At 44.0% G+C, this 16,921-nt stretch overlaps 1 protein-coding gene across 1 annotated transcript in view; it reads right to left on the bottom strand.

The window, feature by feature from the left end:
• The window catches only part of PIK3C2B (phosphatidylinositol-4-phosphate 3-kinase catalytic subunit type 2 beta), a 120,137-nt gene that overhangs the window by 26,571 nt on the left and 76,645 nt on the right, over positions 1 to 16,921 (bottom strand). Inside the window, exons 13-15 of the mRNA XM_066623568.1 lie at positions 12,010 to 12,177; positions 10,040 to 10,151; positions 6,672 to 6,814 (exon numbers count right to left, since the gene is read on the bottom strand). Of these exons, the coding sequence (XP_066479665.1) occupies positions 6,672 to 6,814; positions 10,040 to 10,151; positions 12,010 to 12,177 (423 nt within the window). The remainder of the gene's footprint in view (positions 1 to 6,671; positions 6,815 to 10,039; positions 10,152 to 12,009; positions 12,178 to 16,921) is intronic.

Raw genomic sequence — 16,921 nt, forward strand, 5'->3', positions numbered from 1 at the left:
AAATCTGAATGGGAGTGGTTCCCCCATTTGGTGGCAGAGAAGAGAGAGAGACTCATTAGCCTATCTGCAGGGAAGAGGCATGAGGTCAGGGAAGAGGAGCAACTGGAAGTACCCAGGACAGGAACAATACAGGGAAAAAACTTTTGTTGTCTTGAAGAATGTGGGAGGGAGATGTTCAGAAGAAGTGAAGAGGTGAAATTTGCAGAGGAAGTAGGTAGGGAATCCAAACAATCAAAGACTGGAGCACAAAGATCAGTTTCTAGAGACAAAGATGTGTTCGGAAATGAGCTGCCTGGGAGCCACACTTCTAATCCTAGGTACATGGAAGTGGTCTACAGTTACTCAGTGCTAAAGAAAAGACACTGTCTTCTTATTACCTACTGATACATGTTGAAACTTAGGAGCAAAACACAGTTTCTAGAGCAGAGGCCTGGCTCAAATCAAGACCTGCTCGGCAGGGCAGTGCAAGATGTTCAGCAATGTGTCAAAGGGAAATGGTTGTGTGAGAGGCTACAGGGAGGACCTAGGGCCATCAGGATCAGTCCAGCTGCACTTTCACCCAACTAGCAGGGTGTGGCGACATTGGCATTGCTGGACGGGAGAGGCACTTGCATAATAGGACTAGCTCCATTCCCACAGATTTCCTTTAGCCACCCCCAGGGAATCAATTCATTCGGATCAGAACAAAGCTGCCAGAGTGTGAAAGTGCTGCCCGCCCGTGGGAACCTCCCACCCTAGCAATGACCCAGTGCAGACAGGAAAGAAACTGGCACTGCCTCCCAGACAATGCCAGGAAGGGCCTGCCTGCCACTTTATAGCACTGAATAGCAAGAAGGCGTTCTTGCTTGCCAGGCAACTGCCAGAGATGAAGGAAAGGGTGTGAGAGGGCAGCCTGACGCCTGATCTAGTTACATCATAAAACCAGCACACAGAATGCAATTGGAGATAGTCCAAAAAATTAATGGACAACATTAATTTTCAAAATTTTCACCTCTTTCAAAAAGCACAAAACGTAGCAGTTGTGCAGGCTATGGAAACAGAATTAAAACTTTCTTCTGTTTTTATTTGCTTACAGAGAAAGGAATAGTTTTAATATTTTTAAATATAATATAGATGTGGGTATAGCCTGACTGCAGGCCCTACTAGCACTTTTGGAATTCAGTTACATTTTACCACCCTAATTGCCACTGCAAGTCATATAAGATTTTCACTATGGAGACACCAGTGATAGAGGAACATTACCTTGCATATGAAGGCTCCAATTACTACAATGCAGACAGTCATCTTAGCAGAACTCCAGTAAGCTGTTTCCCAGACAACAGGAGACAAATAACTCTCCTTAAACCTTAAAATAGCCACACAGTTTTGATTATGTAGTACTACGCTCTCCAGCCCTGAAAGTTATTTTTCAAACAGCTTCTGACAAGCAGCAGAAGGTACAGGGGTGTACTGTGAAGAGGATGACATCACTACTACTACTACTACTACTACATAGTATTTATATTAGGGCTTAGAGCAGTGATTTTCAGCCTTTTTCTCATGGCACACTGACAAGGGTGCTAAAACTGTCAAGGCACACCATCATTTTTTTGACAACTGACAAGGCACACCATGCTGCCAGTGGGGGGCTCACATCCCCTAATGGCCCTATTAATAAATGACCACCACCAAACTCCTGCAGCACACCTGCAGACCATTTGCAGCACAGTGGTTGAAAACTACTGGTTTAGAGAATTTAAAGAGCTTCGCATATATTGTAAATATTCCTGCTACCCCACTGAAGATGCCAGGAGGCAACACTGAGAGAAGCATGGCTTGTCTGTGGTCACCAAATGAATTCATGGCTGAGGTGGGCTTCCAGCCAGCCATCACATGCATATAGCCTGTGCCCAGCGGGTGTTCCTCCACCTCTTGACATAGTTCTGCATCATGCTTTGTAGTTTTCCTTTCATCTGGTCCTTTTCCCAGCACAGAGCACATGGTTGCAGAAAGGTTCTTCAGAACAGAGCTCCAGCTCCTACACTACTTCCACTGCCCTGATGGTACCCATTCACTGAAGGTTCTTTGCTGCTCCAGATAATCTGAGCACTTTGGTTTTAGGCTTAATATAGAGAAGGATTACAGTTATGTGCCAACAAAGCCCCTTTTAAGTACTAGGGGCAAAGTACTAGAGCATATGAAGTTATATCAAGGAAACGGAGCTCATGTCCCACCCTTGGAACCATAACCTTTCCCCATAATTTAGGCTTAAAGAGTAGGGCTTCCAAAGAAGGTAGCATGATAGCCAGGAAAACTGGAGTCTTTTTATATAGCTACAGGTGCAATCTATTTATCCACAGATTTTTTATCTTCATAAAAAAGATCTGAAGATTTTTTATCTTCATAAACAACACTTTATCTTTTTATCTTCTATCTTGGATTTGTCTCAGTCCAAATGGGTGGGGGGGAACTGAAAGTCACACACACCTTTGCCGGCTTATTGCTCAGTTTCAAGGCAGCCCAAAACACTGCAAAAAGGCTCCACCTCACCCAGGCAGGGAAATAGCCCTGGGGCCCTGCAAGAGATTCCCCTTGCAAAGGAACAGTAACACCCTTGGAGCCCCAAGCCGGGGAAGGGGGGTGGGGCGGAAAACCTCTGTAGCCAGAGCACATGCAGCAAGGTGGAGCATACTCACACACACACACACACAGGGGCAGGTACAGTAGGAACAGAGGGGATTGCTTTAAAAAACCCAGGGAGTGTTTGCCAAATTCCCCCCTATGGTACAGGCTCTCCTGCTCCAGCCGACACAAACAAAACAGCCCAGCAAGCCAAAGCATGAGATTTAGGCTACAATCTTCTCCAGACTTTCCTGGAAATAAGCCCCATTGACGAGAATGGGACTTACTTCTGAGTAGGATTGGACTCTTAAAAGCTCAGCATCCCACCTATGAAAGGGAGAGGAGAGGGGAGGCAAGGGGGTTGATAACAGCTGCCTTAGTTTCCTTTCAGCCCCAAGTGTCAGGCTGCAGTGTATCTGCTTAACTCTATGGAATTTAGCACAATGCGGTTTTTGTTAATTGCTTGGAAAGGAACCAAGGTGTATAAATAGGCTTCACCTGTATTAACTTTTTAAATAAGTTTTGAATATACAACTCGGTACCTCTGGTGATACAGGAATAGCACCAGCAGAGATGTCTAGACTTCTGGAAGAAGATATCAGAGGAGCTGTAGCTTTGCCTGACATAGCAGTAAGACTGCTGATAATGATCCCCAGCACTGTTTGTGGGCATGTTCCCTTATACAAGTTAATGGTTGTTTTACTAACTGGTTGTATACAACAGGTCATATGTCAGCACAAGAACTCTCTTCTGCATTATGGCACTTTGTGCATGAACTACGGTATTACAACTATTGTCATGAGCAGACTGTATACGTGAGGCTAGAATTATACTACCTTGCTACCCTATTTCCATTGGGCAGATTAGACCAGCAAAGTTGCTTATTTATTTATCATATTTTTATACCACCTTTCCTGTAAGGAGCTCAGGGTACATAGTTCCTCCCCTCCTTTTGCCCTCACAACAGCCCTGTGAGGTAGGAGACATAGGGCACAATCCTAACCAGGTCTACTCAAAAGTAAGTCTTATTTTGTTCAATGGGGCTTACTCTCAGGAAAGTGTGGTTAGGATTGCAGCCATAGAGACAGTAACTGGTCCAAGGTCACCCAGGTATCTTCATGGCTGAGTGGGAATTTGAAAGCTGAATCTTCCATGTCAAACTCCCAAACCACTACACCAGTGGTTCTCACACATTTAGCACAAGGACCCACTTTTTAGAATGAGAATCTGTCAGGACCCATCAGAAATGATGTCAGGACTGGAAGTGACATCATCCAGCAGGAAAATTTTTAACAATCCTATGCTGCAATCCTAGCCACACTTACCCAGGAGTAAGTCCCATTCACTATCATTGTTAAAAGAATATTATTATTATTATTATTATTATTATTATTATTATTATTATTATTATTATTATTATTATTAACAGTATTTATATACCACTTTTCAACTAAAGTAAAGCATAGTAGTATAGTAACTTGATAAAAGTACAGGTCTGTAACATTTCCCCAAATGCAGGCACATACCATGGGAGCATCAAGTCTAATATATTAAAAATAAAATATTGAATGGGGTCCCACCTGAAATTGGCTCTGGGTCCCGACCCACAGTTTGAGAAACACTGCACTACACAATCCTAGCTCTCAGGCTCTTATCCAAGGCCACATAGAGTGTATGCATTAAAGAAAGAAATAATCTCAGTGTCCCATTGGTCCTTGAACCATAACTCTTGGATCTTTCTTCTCACTATTTGCATCACATTATACAGATGCAAGGAAGTTAACTACCTTGAGAGCCTGAGAAACTGGCCTCTTAAGTGTTGAGATGTCCCCTGTTCTTATTTGACATAGTTTAGGTTAGGGCCAGAAATATCTCTGTGCTGACAGAAGGTTAGGTATGCAGAAAATGGATAATAACAATTGGTAGAGCTGTGACTACAGCAGTTACCCGCAAAAGAGTATATTGTCTATTGGAAAACATATTCTGAACCAAGACATCTGGATGAAGATTCCATGTCTGGGAATGGTTATACACCAGTTGTAGCAGAGAGTGCTTGAAATTAACAGAGGCAAGCCCAAGAGATAAGAAGCCTAGATGAGATTTGGGACTCCCACAGGAATAGGAAAGGGGCAAAGTGTACATGACTGCAGAAGCAATTATTTAAACAAGAACGATAGCTGATGAGTCCAGCACTTTTCTCTCTTTCACTGCTACCCTTGCCTTTCTCTTTTGTCCTTTCCTTACTCTACTATCAAATTTTGGACTGCATTCTCCTTGGAGCAGGGAAATGCCCTTTTACTTATGCTACTTGATAAAATTCTGTGTACAAATATAAACAATCTTCTGTCATGGAAGGTAAGAGGGAGACACAGTAGATGGGTGGAAGATCAGTGACTTAAGCCCATGATTAGAGAATGAATGGATCCTTTGGATTCTGTTTAGTGGATATTTATTTTCTCAAATATACAGCTTGAGAGGGAAGGGTTACTACCTGATTCAGATATACTAAGTGAACTGGCAGGGATGGCCACACATGCAGCCAACATCACCGGATCCTACATATTTACAGTTACAATTGGAAGACCATGATGCTGCAAGACTGAGATGGATTGGCCCCTTGCCTTGGGTTTGACTGAGGATAAGCTACACAGATGAGAAAAGCACTTACTGGGAAGGAAGCTTCTTCTACGTCAGCTGTGCTTGTAAACACAGTCAATGAAAGGATGGCACACATTCAAAGCCCAACTATACTTTATCTTTGCGCATCATTGGTCCTTGTGTGCTTGGTTTTAAGTTTTCTAAATAGCAGCTGCACAGTGGGTGGTGGGAGATCAGAATCGGAATGCAATGGGGAGGGAGGGAAAGAGGAGATTTAACCCTTTCGTGCCAATAGCAACTTCCCTGCCAGGGCAAAGAGGAGCAAGATGGGGAGAGACAAGTTGGGGGTGGAGCAAGATAGGGGTGACTTGGATCAAGACTATAGGAGGGTCAAAGGCTTGAATTCCCTCTCACCCCACACTGTGGTCCTGCTGTTATTTAGATAGCAAAAACCAAAAGGGTTAAGTACCATGCATAACACAAAACTTCAATCAATGAACCTTAGAAAACTTACAATCTAGCACTACAAGATTCTGAATACTGATGCTACAGAGATCTGGTCCAGTGAATGGCATTAACAAGGATCAAGCCTTAGATTCCTCACAATTTCTGTGGTAAGAACAGAACACACCACATGACTATAAGCTGGCCATCTGAACCAGTTGAAGGGCCTCCTCAACAGCAAGACAGACATGCAAGGCCTGATTTTTAGGAACCAACAAACTGAACAAAAAACTAGTGCCACTGTCAATTTAAATTGGTCTAGTGGTTCATACATGATGCTTGAAAAAGACAAAGCTCAACCAGGGTTAAAATGTGTAGTTTTGCATGGACCTGCCTAACTACCACTCAGAGATTCTTTTCAGTAAATAAAGTTAACTGTTTATTTATAACAATGCAACAGTAAGAGGACACTGACCAGAGGACAATATGAACGGCTACTTATGAACATATGGAGTCACCTTATACCTAGTCAGTCAATGGGTTCATACATCTCTGCACTGTCTAACATGACTGGCAGAAGCTCTCAGGGAAAGGGTTTGCTTATGTCCTTTTAACAGAGGACCGAACCTGGTACCTCACACAGGATGACAAGTATGTGATCTGATGCTAAACTGAGAAGGGTTGCCAACTAGTCAAAGAAAAAAACATGTTTTTTCCCTCCCTTTGGGCTTGTCACCAGGCAAGCAAGGGAAAAGACTTTCTTGCCAGCTCTTCACTTTTGTTCAGCTTGGGGTCAACAGATTTTATACTGGACTCCATCCCTAGACCTGCCTAGACACATGGGCTTGCTCTTTATATTTTACAATTTTAAGTTACAATTAGGAGCGTGGTTCTCCTTTTCCCCTTAACCTTTCCCACTGAGGTGCTCCTCTTGGTCACATTGGAGGGGGTCAATGGCCAGCAGTCTTCACCACTCAGCATCATTGCTCCAGTAAAACAAAAGGTATGTGCACACCCTATCCTCTCACCAGTAGAGTGATTCCTTCTGCATCACCTCCTTCAGCTTCCGCTGATCTCCTTCAAAGAGGCTATTGAAGTTGTATGTGGGACTGAACTCTGCTGCAGGTGGGCTGGTAAATTTGACTTCAAAGGCTGAGCTAGGGAAATCAATCTGGAAGAAAACAGAAGACAACAACAGCCTTTCAAACACAGCTTTTACCACAATCCTGAATGGGCAGGCAGATACTGGGGAATATCTTATCGTACATCTCCATGTGGAACTAGTTACTAGCCTGAAGGAGTCTTAGTGTCCCAGTTGTACCTATATTATTCATGAGACTGATGCCCAACTCAGACATTACACAAAAGCAGAGGCTTGTGTGATTCACATTTCTGGTTTTCCCCACATCTGTGTCATGAGTGAACCTGCTAACTAGCCAAGATTTTAGGGCCATTTGTGTGATGGTGTGTATTTTTTTAGTAGTGAAAGCAATATGGTTTTCCTTCCACTGCAAGGGTCAACAACTGCCAAATCATTGGGGCAGTGGCAAGGACCTATCAGACCACTGAATCATACCATAGACTCACATACAGTGATTTGCATTATCATCACACAAGCTCCAAAAGTGAGCTGAGCAATGGTGTGCCAAACCACAATCCGAATTCAGTGCAGAACCTTCGGATTAGCCTTTTTTGCACTATGTTCAGCACTCACCCCTAGCCAAATATTCCACCCCATGCTGTGCTAAAAAGGGAATCTGAATCAGCCCTCAGTGAGGTTCTCACAGAACTGGCTCCAAGCTAGATGCAAACCTTATTCCACACCCTCAATAGTTCCTATAGGGCTGGTCACAAATCTACAGTTTATTACTTTGCTGCATGTCTTAGATGCCATGAAGTATTATGAGTTTCCAAAAATATGCACCATTCCTGAGCAATACAGCTTCTAGAGAGTAGCTTAGGCATTAGATGCATTACTGTGTGTTTTACACACACAAAATACATCCATGTCACCAGTTAAAACAGAGGCATCTCAACTGGGCCCAGAATGAAAGGGTGGTTCAAACTATGGTATATCCCAGTGGCTTTCAAACCCTCTGGGAGAGTTTGATCCACTCGAAGTCCTTGTGGGGACGGGGGGAAGGCACCAAGCGATCCCCAAGATCGTGTCACTCAGGGGGCTGCAGGAGCTTGGCTGTACTTACCAGAGCCTCCTGCAGCCTCCCGGGGGTGCAGGGAGTCCTGTGCAACCATCTTCAGGGCTCCCCGAAGCTTAAGAAGTGAAAGTGGAGCAATAGTGCCCTGCCTAAGCAAAACCAGAAATGGAGCATGATCATTCCGCTTTCACTTCTTAAGCTTCGGGGAGCCCTGCAGTCTGTTGCGCAGGGCTCCCCACACCCTCCTGGGAGCCTGCAGGAGGCTCCGGTAAGTACAGTCAAGCCCCTGCAGCCCTCAGGCTGGGGCGTTGCGACGCCCCAGTTTGAAAAGCCCTAGTATATCCATAAGTATGTGAAGCAAAGGAGCAGTGCTGCTTTCTTGCAGTCTTCCACAATGACCTCAAAATTCTGGAAGAATCTGTACTTATTAATCCATGATTTTTAACAGAGGTTGAAGTCATAAAGCAGTTAACTGGCTACTTTCTTTAAACACTGCAAGTGGAAAGATTGAAGTCAAGTATCTTGAGCTTTAAAAGTTACAACCACACCCAAACCTTGGACAGGAAAGGCCAAGGTGGTAGAGGAAGCACAGGCACAGACATCATTCAAATAAATGCAGTCTCCTTGCAACAGCAATGCTCAGGGGATCACCAGCCATCAGAGTCTTTTTTTCCCTTCATTAAAAACATGTGATGGATTTGTAAGTGGGTTTGGAAAAGAAAACCAGCCTTTTGATTGCACGCCAAAGAAATCAGTAGTGTATAAGCAGGTCAGAGAACTGCAGCAGAAACAGGGAGAGACCAGAGAGAAGTAATTGGAGATCAGGCAGGGCTGGGATGTTCAGTAATAATCCTCCTTCCTGCTCCAAGTCAGCAGAGAAAAAGGATGTGCACCCAATATGACCCACGGGAGAAGATTCCCAAATCCAGCCCCAGCTTGATTGCTACCCTCCTCCCCAGTCTCCATTTAAGCTTCACTCTCTCCATCCCTTCCTTTAGCCCACACCCTAAGCAGCAGCCTTGGGGTCTTGCCATCTACTCTGATATTCAAAGCACTATTAGTAAGTGTAGAGAAGGGTGGAGAAAAGCTGAGCAAAGCCAGTGGAATTAGAAGAAAACATATAATGGAACCGTAGACCAAGGAAAATTATCTCATGTGCAGCGCAATTCTATCTTGCACTGTATCCAGCCCAAGATAGATACAGTGGCTCAGCTCCAAAGTGGCTCAGCTGAAGGTAAGAGGAAACTCTTCCCCTTACCCCCGGATAAGCCACTGCAGCCTCTATGGGTCTCCTCAGACCTGCACCATCTCAAGAGGTGGCATAAGTCTGAGGAGAACAGAGAGTCTTTAAGCCGGTCCACGCTGTTCAGGAATGCGGGTTGGTATCTGGCATAACCGTGGGTCCCAGCCCTGCCTACTGCTCCCCGCCCACCCCCGGGACCGCCAGCCCTCCACCCGCCCCAGAACACCACCCTCCCAGCTCCTCTCCACTTCCCCCCCGCCCACCCCAGAGCCTTGCGTCGGCCGAGCTTGGCTAATGCAAAACTCCCACCCCATGTCAGCATGGAGTCCGGATTCAGCCTTCATGTGCTGGCCCAGCCGACTCTCAAGGAGGCGTTTGTGACCCTTACGGCATGTTTGTGACCTTCCTGGGCCAGTGCAAGGGACTTGCACCAGGCCAGGGTGCTGTTAGGATTGCATCCTTACTCTATACTGGGACCAGGTAAGTGGTTGAGGTTGCAAGAACCTTTATTTAACAGCACCTATAAATTCAAGAATTTGAATCCAATTGCAAAGGATTGCTGTGAAAGTAAATAAAACTCTCCAAATCTTTCCAGCTGTAGAGTGCACATTGTAGAAGTTTATATTTTTAAACAAGAGCAATCAGTGAACAACTGTGATCCCATGCATTAGTGCTACCCTTCCATAATGAGACTATTCTCTTCCCAATCCATTATGTGGGTCCAGAAAGTTGCATCACCAGCAGTGGACTGGAACCAATAGGCTCAAATATCTGTTGCTCAGAAATCAATTTGGCCCTGACTCAATGCATATTGAAAGAACAGCCTAAGCAGAACTGCCTCAACCAGTGCTGGATCTCCCATCTCCAGACAAACATTATGAAGTTCATTAAGAGTTGTTGACCATCTCCAAGTATGTACGTCAGATATTAGACATCTCAACATTGCTTCTTGCAGCCTGAACGTTCACAGAGAAAGGATCCAAAGGAGGGAACTCACCTGCAGAATAACACTATCAGGCTGGTTGAAGTTGGGAGCACTTGACCTGGCGCTAGAGGGGTCTTGAGTTGCTGGCCACAAACCCAGGAGTTTCCGTCCACAGGTCAGGACCCTGCACAAAAGGTAGAGAGAAACCTTCAGTGCCAGCACCAGGTTCTAAAACTAATTAATGATACCAGTAAGCAAAAGCAGTGTTCCAAGAGAAGCCAATGATCTGGTACACAAAGAGCCAGTAGAATACTGGGATTGTCTTCCATTACCACACTCATCTCTTCAGGAACAATACCACAATATGGAAGAAGTTTGTTAGTAGCTAGCAAAAGTTTTAACTAAGATCAGATGAGCAAAATTCTTACTAGACTGTAAGGAAAAGAGCATTGCAAGGCAACACTATAGATGCTTGTTAAACATAATTGTGCTTGTATTACCAAGAAAGTGGGCAAACCGCTTCCACAAGAGCTCACTCTACAGATTGGGGGCAGAACCTATTTTTACAACTCTCTAGCAACTTTTCTGGGCAACTTTATTTTTCTTAAAGGGACTCTTAAAAGACCCACAGAGTGGACTAAATGTTAAGTATATAATGACTAACACCTCTACACAGCCCCTGGGATGAGTTATGAGTAAGTTTGGTTCTGTTTCTTGGGACTGCATTGAGATCAATGTTTATATCTCTCATTACAGGTGTTAAATTAGCACTGCAAAGTTAATAAGAAAGAGCTATCACTAACTGTTATTGTGAATGGTTAAGGTGCTTATCTTGCCTACAATTATTCCTGGAACGGGCTGTGGCAGAGCACATAGTTCGCATGTACAAAGTCCCAGAGTCAATCCTAGATCTCTCTAGGTAGGGAAAGTATTATTATTATTATTATTATTATTATTATTATTATTAACAGTATTTATATAAGTATTTATATTAACAGTATTTATATAAGTATGTGAGAGGCAAGGTTCTGGTCTGCAAACCTTAATAGCCAGTGCTAGTCGGTATTGACAACATTGAATTTAGATGTACCAATGGAAGAAGGCAGTTTTTTAGATACATTTAAGATTTCTGCATAAGAATATCACAGGCTGCACAAAACTGGTGACTTCTTTAGCAGCAGCACCACCAAGAATATGGAATCTCCACCCCTGGGAAATCTGTTGGCCCAGTCATGCCCAGTCTTCTAGGAGGCAGGCCAGCAAGTACACATTTTGTCTAGTCTTTCTTTGATTCTGTTCTGTTACCCTCAGTTTCTGTTTACTTGCCCAACTCCGACACTGAATTTTTAAATTTTGTTCTGGCTTGTTTGCTGTCTTTGTTTTTACTTCGCTGTAATTCTTAATTGTATTCTTGGAGGGGGGGGGGGCGGGGAGATTTTAGTGATATTTTACATACATTGTCGTTAGCTGCCCTGATTGGCTTTTAAATGGAATGGAAGCTTGCAGGATACAAATAATATTTTTTTTAAAAATCAGCCAACAGATATTGCATTTCACAGACTTTTGGCTCCACTGCACACAATTTTCTCTCTAAACTAAAGTGCTTGTATAACTATCAAATGAAATGGTGAAGTGTGGCATGGCTGGTGTCAGGGACTGGGAGTACTGGGTGGCAGACTGAGGCCTTCAGAAGGTCCCGCTGCTGATTCCCAAGACCATCTCAGTGCCCACAGCCTTGGTGTAGTGGTGACAGAGAAATTCTCTTGTGGCCCACTCAGGTCCAATGGAGACAATTTACCAAGGATCCCCTAAGACCTGGAGCTAACCCTGAAGTGGGCTCCAGTCCACAAAAGGAAATGGCATCATAAATCTGTTTGGCTTCAGGGGCCACAAATCTCTTTTTTTGTGTTTGCTGCAAAAGACTAACATGGTTACCCATCTGGAATTAATCCAAAACAGATGTTCTGAAAAGCAGCATTGTTTATTCTCTGTATTGAGAGCGCTATTCTCCCACACACAATGACAAGAGCAGGCACACGTACTGCCGAAAGTTGAAGAGCGGGGTGGTGACCCAGCCCAAAGCCTCTGGGACCCGGCGCTGCTTGTTGGTTTCTGAAGAACTCCCAGGAGGTGGGATTGGAGTGGCGTAGAGCGTGGCTGTCAGAAGAGTCTCTCGTGGAAGGCGGTTCACTTGAACCGGGAAGCAGATCCTACAAGAAGTTACAGAGAATCAGCTATAATGTTGGCTCTACTATTTCCCACTCATGAAATACAACATATGTTATAGCACTTTCAGTATGCAAAGTTTTCTAAAATAGTTATTTCATTCACCATCCACAACACCATTCTGTAAGGTAGACCATGGCGATTTCTATTTTGCTGACATTAAGCAGACAATGCCACTTGCATGCACATCTCTGAGGTTTGAGTCTCATACTTTATATAGCAAAAACATCGGCTCTTCTCTTTTCAGGAGCCCACATAGACAACACTCAACTTGGAGCTGACAGAAGATGTTCTCTCCCCCTGCCCCCCCCTGTCTTCCCTTATTCTGTTTAGTCTTCAGCAGCTACCTGAAACCTTCCAGATCCAATCAGAAGTAGTACAAACAATTCAAATATGCACAATAATCATTAATCTTTCTCACACTGCTAATTGTTAAAGGGAAAAAGCTCCCACTAGCACCAATGGGAGCTTTTGTTCCCTTGATAAATAGCAGCCACTGCAGAAGGTCTATTAAACCTTTAGAATCAGCAGTGTAAATATGCCCTATAGGCTTAGACTGCAGTGAGCCATTCTCCTCCACTTCCTTCTCCACCCTAGATTCTTCTCAGTAACAGCCCTACTTAGTCTCTGTTTTGTGTTTGTGCATTTCATTTCTTCCTTCATGCAAAAATGGACAAAAAAGCAGCAGGATACCAACCCAGGACCCCTTTCCTAGGATCATATTATTTCTCTGCTTGCTAAAGCAAGTTGCTTTTCTGGAAAGACCTTGGAATGGAGAAACAGCCAAAGGAGAACTAGGTCAAGCTGAAAGACTATCACCGCCTTAACTTTCAGCATCTCATTTGAACTCCTGCTGTACAGCAATGGAAAGAAAAACTAATGCAATGACACGTAAGCCTCTGGCTCAAATCATTTCTGGCAAGGGAAAGAAGAATGCTGGTCTTCCATATGGAGAGAGGGAGAAAAAGAAGACTAGGGCCTAGGACTTCCTATTTCAAGAGAGGCTCAAGAGATACCAAAGGAAAAGCACAAATGAGGCGGACATCAGGGTCCTACAGAAGGAGCAGAAAGGTGGAGTTTTGTCTTTGGGTGCCTGTTGATGGCTAAACATTTTTTAATTCATCAAAAAACATTAGCGGTTTTCAAATTTTATGGCCGGTATACACAGAGATTTTAACTATGAGAGCAGAAAGGCAGTCAAGGTACCATGTCTATCACAAGTCTGTTCTGAGTTAAGAGTGAAGACTTCTCTCCCTAGACCAGTGGTTCTCAAACTGGTGGGTCGCGACCCACTAGTTCGAGTAACAATGCACCGTTCCCTTTAAGGGGTGGGGGCAGGGGGCAGAGGCAGCAAAGCGATCCCCAGGATCGCGCCCCTGCAGGGGAAGGGGGGCTATTTTTCAACTAACCTTACCTGTCCCAGGGTCCAGGGGGTGTGGGGAGCCCTGCGGAGTGCTTTCGGGGTTCCCCGTGGCTTCTAAACAGCGAAAATTCCAGGCGTGACGAAACTGGAAATTCCACTTCTGGTTAATCGCGCTTGGAACTTTCACTGTTTAGAAGCCTTGGGGAACCCCGAAAGTGCTCTGCAGGGCTCCGCACACCCCCTGGACCCTGCGAGCACGTAGGTTAGTTGAAAAATAGCCCCCCCTTCCCCCACAGGGGCGCGATCCTGGGGATCACTTTGCTGCCTTGGCCCCCGCAAAGACTTACCCCAGGAGTAAATCTCCCGGGAAGTTTGAGAAACAATGCCCTAGATACTTTATACCCTAAAGTTCTGAAATCTACAGGGAGCATTTATGAAGAAGGGCAGGAAATCAAGCCAATGGGCCTCTGTTATAAATTCCAACAATAGCTAATATTTATTATTTGTTTAATTTAGTAAATTCCAAGGCCACTTTTCTATTAGGGAAAAAAAAGAAAGAAATACTGTACAGCTAGCAGCATACAATAAAAGAACCAGATATAGAGTAAAAGTAACCACAGATTTAAATGGTACTATGAAAAATTTAGTTCTAAAAAAGGTCTGGTAGGTGTCTTTGCCTGATGCCTAAAGGACAACAATATAAGTACCAGGCAATCCTCCCTGGAGAGATAATTCCATAGGTGGGCCTCTTCCCAATGGCCACCTATCTCAGCTCTGAATGCACCTAAGAGGACAACCCCTGAAGATTACCTTAACACTATATAAAACAGTTTAATAGCTGCTTCACTACAGTTTCTGAAACAAATGCCTCCTCATCCCACAAACCCATTCTCCCATGTATTATTTGTTTAATATATTTAGACACTGTATCATCACAAAGATTTTCAAGGCAGCTATAGTTTTACTACGCATCATGTGTGAAAACACCTTTAAAGTTAAAAGGGATTTAGATCTCTCTTGTTTATTCTCACAACAGTCCTGTGAGCAAGGCTGATGGAGTTGGAGACACTGGGTACAAATTACTGGGGTACAGTGGTCAGGAAGGGGCCTGGGGTACACGGCATATTTTTAGCCAGTCCACCCTTGCTGGGGCCCCTGAAAAAAATTGTTCACTGGGGCCCAAACCCATTCTTGGAGGCCCAGTCCGTGAGACAGATCAATAGGACCACTCCAGGAAAGTCTGTGGCTAAATAGGTTGAATCTAGGTTGTTCTCACTCAAAATCTAATAGTCTGCCTACTGAACCACACAGGTATTAAATTTCTAAAATTAGAGGTGCTCGGGCCCTGATTCAGTTGGGCTCTGATTCAGAGGAAGCCCTCCAAGGGAGTCTCTAGTTGCAAGAGTGAGCATAACTGCCCTGCTTCCAAATTTCCATCTAGAGCTTTCCTGGCTAGAAGGGGAGTGGGGGAGACAAGCATACACTAACCTTGTCTAAGGTCTTTCCCCCTTTATATACAGCCACCAGCTGTATACAAATGCAACCAGCTGAACCTTGTGCCGATCCCGTAGTAGCAGAGCTGGAGATTTTGTCAGATCTTTGCAGCCTCATGCCCACACAGACTGCTTCAAAGGTGCCATACAAATCTCTCATGACTGGAAGCCCTTCTTGCTGCTAGCTAAGGGCCTACAGGAACAGCTACATGGCGGACTCCTCGCGCAGGTTGTCCCCAAAACTAGGGTTTGATCCATTTTGGTTCACAGCATGAAATGATCACTAAGAAGAGTTTAGGCTGTACTCTCCATGTCGTTTCACTTGGCATCTCCTGGCGTCCTTCTGCGAGAGAGGCAACATCTAAAATTATCCCTTTCCCACCCCCCTCCTTGGCCTAGTAAAATGCCAAGTGTTACTGCAGCTCAGAAGAGGGCAGCAGCCTTCCTGCTGCCCAGGCTATTTTAGGATCAGGTTCCCTCCCCTGTCCCCACAGCAAATACACAGCACTGAGTATGAGTTTAGGAGAAGAGATCCTCCTCCCCTGCTTTGGAATCCAACACCGATCGGAAGTTATTTTGTCAGGATCTCCAGTTCAGACTTTCGCCCATGGAGGGAGGAACTTGTCCAGGCATGCAGGGCTTGTTCTATTGGAGTCACAAAAGTGGTGAGGGTTGAGTTACATTTGACATAGGAGATGAGCCTGCTGCTTTCCCACCACTTGTCTCCCAAGGAACAGCAACAAACAAAGAAGGGGATCAAAGACAGCTGTACTCTCACAAAAAAGAACAGGCAAGATAGGTGTCATGTTGGGCATTTCCAACCCATTTCAATATAATTCCTTACTAAGGAAATATTCAAGTCAATTATGAACCAGCTGAATAGAAATGCACTGTGGTGACTGTAGTTTCATTGAGCTGGTTTCACAATCAACTTAAATATTGCCTTGATACAGTTTTATTTTAAAATGTATTGGTAAACAACAACCCTGTTTCACAATGAACCCCCATAAGGGCAGAAAAGCAGTTACAAGTGTATCCACACACAATGGACACAAGCCAGGGAGCCACAGTCAGTTCTCAGTCACTTTTTTAGTGATATTGGTCACTAGTATTGTGCCTTTTTAGATATAATTTATTTTTATTGCATTGTTATTGGTATGCATTTTAAGCTGTTCCTTTTTGAGACTATTTGTGTTCAGAAGCTACTTACAAATATTTGAAATACTAAATTGGCTGATGGTACTTTAAAAATAAACTCAAAAATAAGAACAGGAAGAATCAAGAAGATTCAAGAAGAATCTAATTTGATCAGGAAAGTGGGAGGCAGAAGGGGATCTAGTCTGCTTCAATTCCTTCCATCCCCCACCCCCAGGAGGGTTTCACATGTGTACTAGCCATGTGCTGGTCACGATTTGGAGTGGGAAAATGATGTGAAAGGAATGGATTTAGCACTTCTCTCCCCTCCCACAGCATTTCTCCACTCCCTATTTTCCTCCTATTGGTTGGCAACCTTTCAGTCCGAATTTCCTATTTAAGAAACGATGCATGAGATTCAAGTTAGCATTATTTTCATTTGTATGCAATGGAAAGGTGTTCACCAAGGCTGCAATCCTACACACATTTGCTTAAGAGTATGTTCCACTGAACACAGTAGGACTTGCTTCTGAGTAAACAAGTATAGGATTATGCTTTACAGGTAGGAAGGCAGGAAGGTTTCTGCTAAAGGTCAGTTTATACGATGATATTTTATTTATTTATATTCTGCCTTTCCCATGCCAAAGTAAATGCCCAAGACGGCTAACAAAGCTTATAAACAGGTACAAAGTTTAGTAACAGGTAAAAACATCAATTAAATTTTCACATTACGTAGTG

The sequence above is a fragment of the Tiliqua scincoides genome, chromosome 4 (genome assembly GCF_035046505.1).
Source record: "Tiliqua scincoides isolate rTilSci1 chromosome 4, rTilSci1.hap2, whole genome shotgun sequence".
Taxonomy (NCBI): Eukaryota; Metazoa; Chordata; class Lepidosauria; order Squamata; family Scincidae; genus Tiliqua; species Tiliqua scincoides.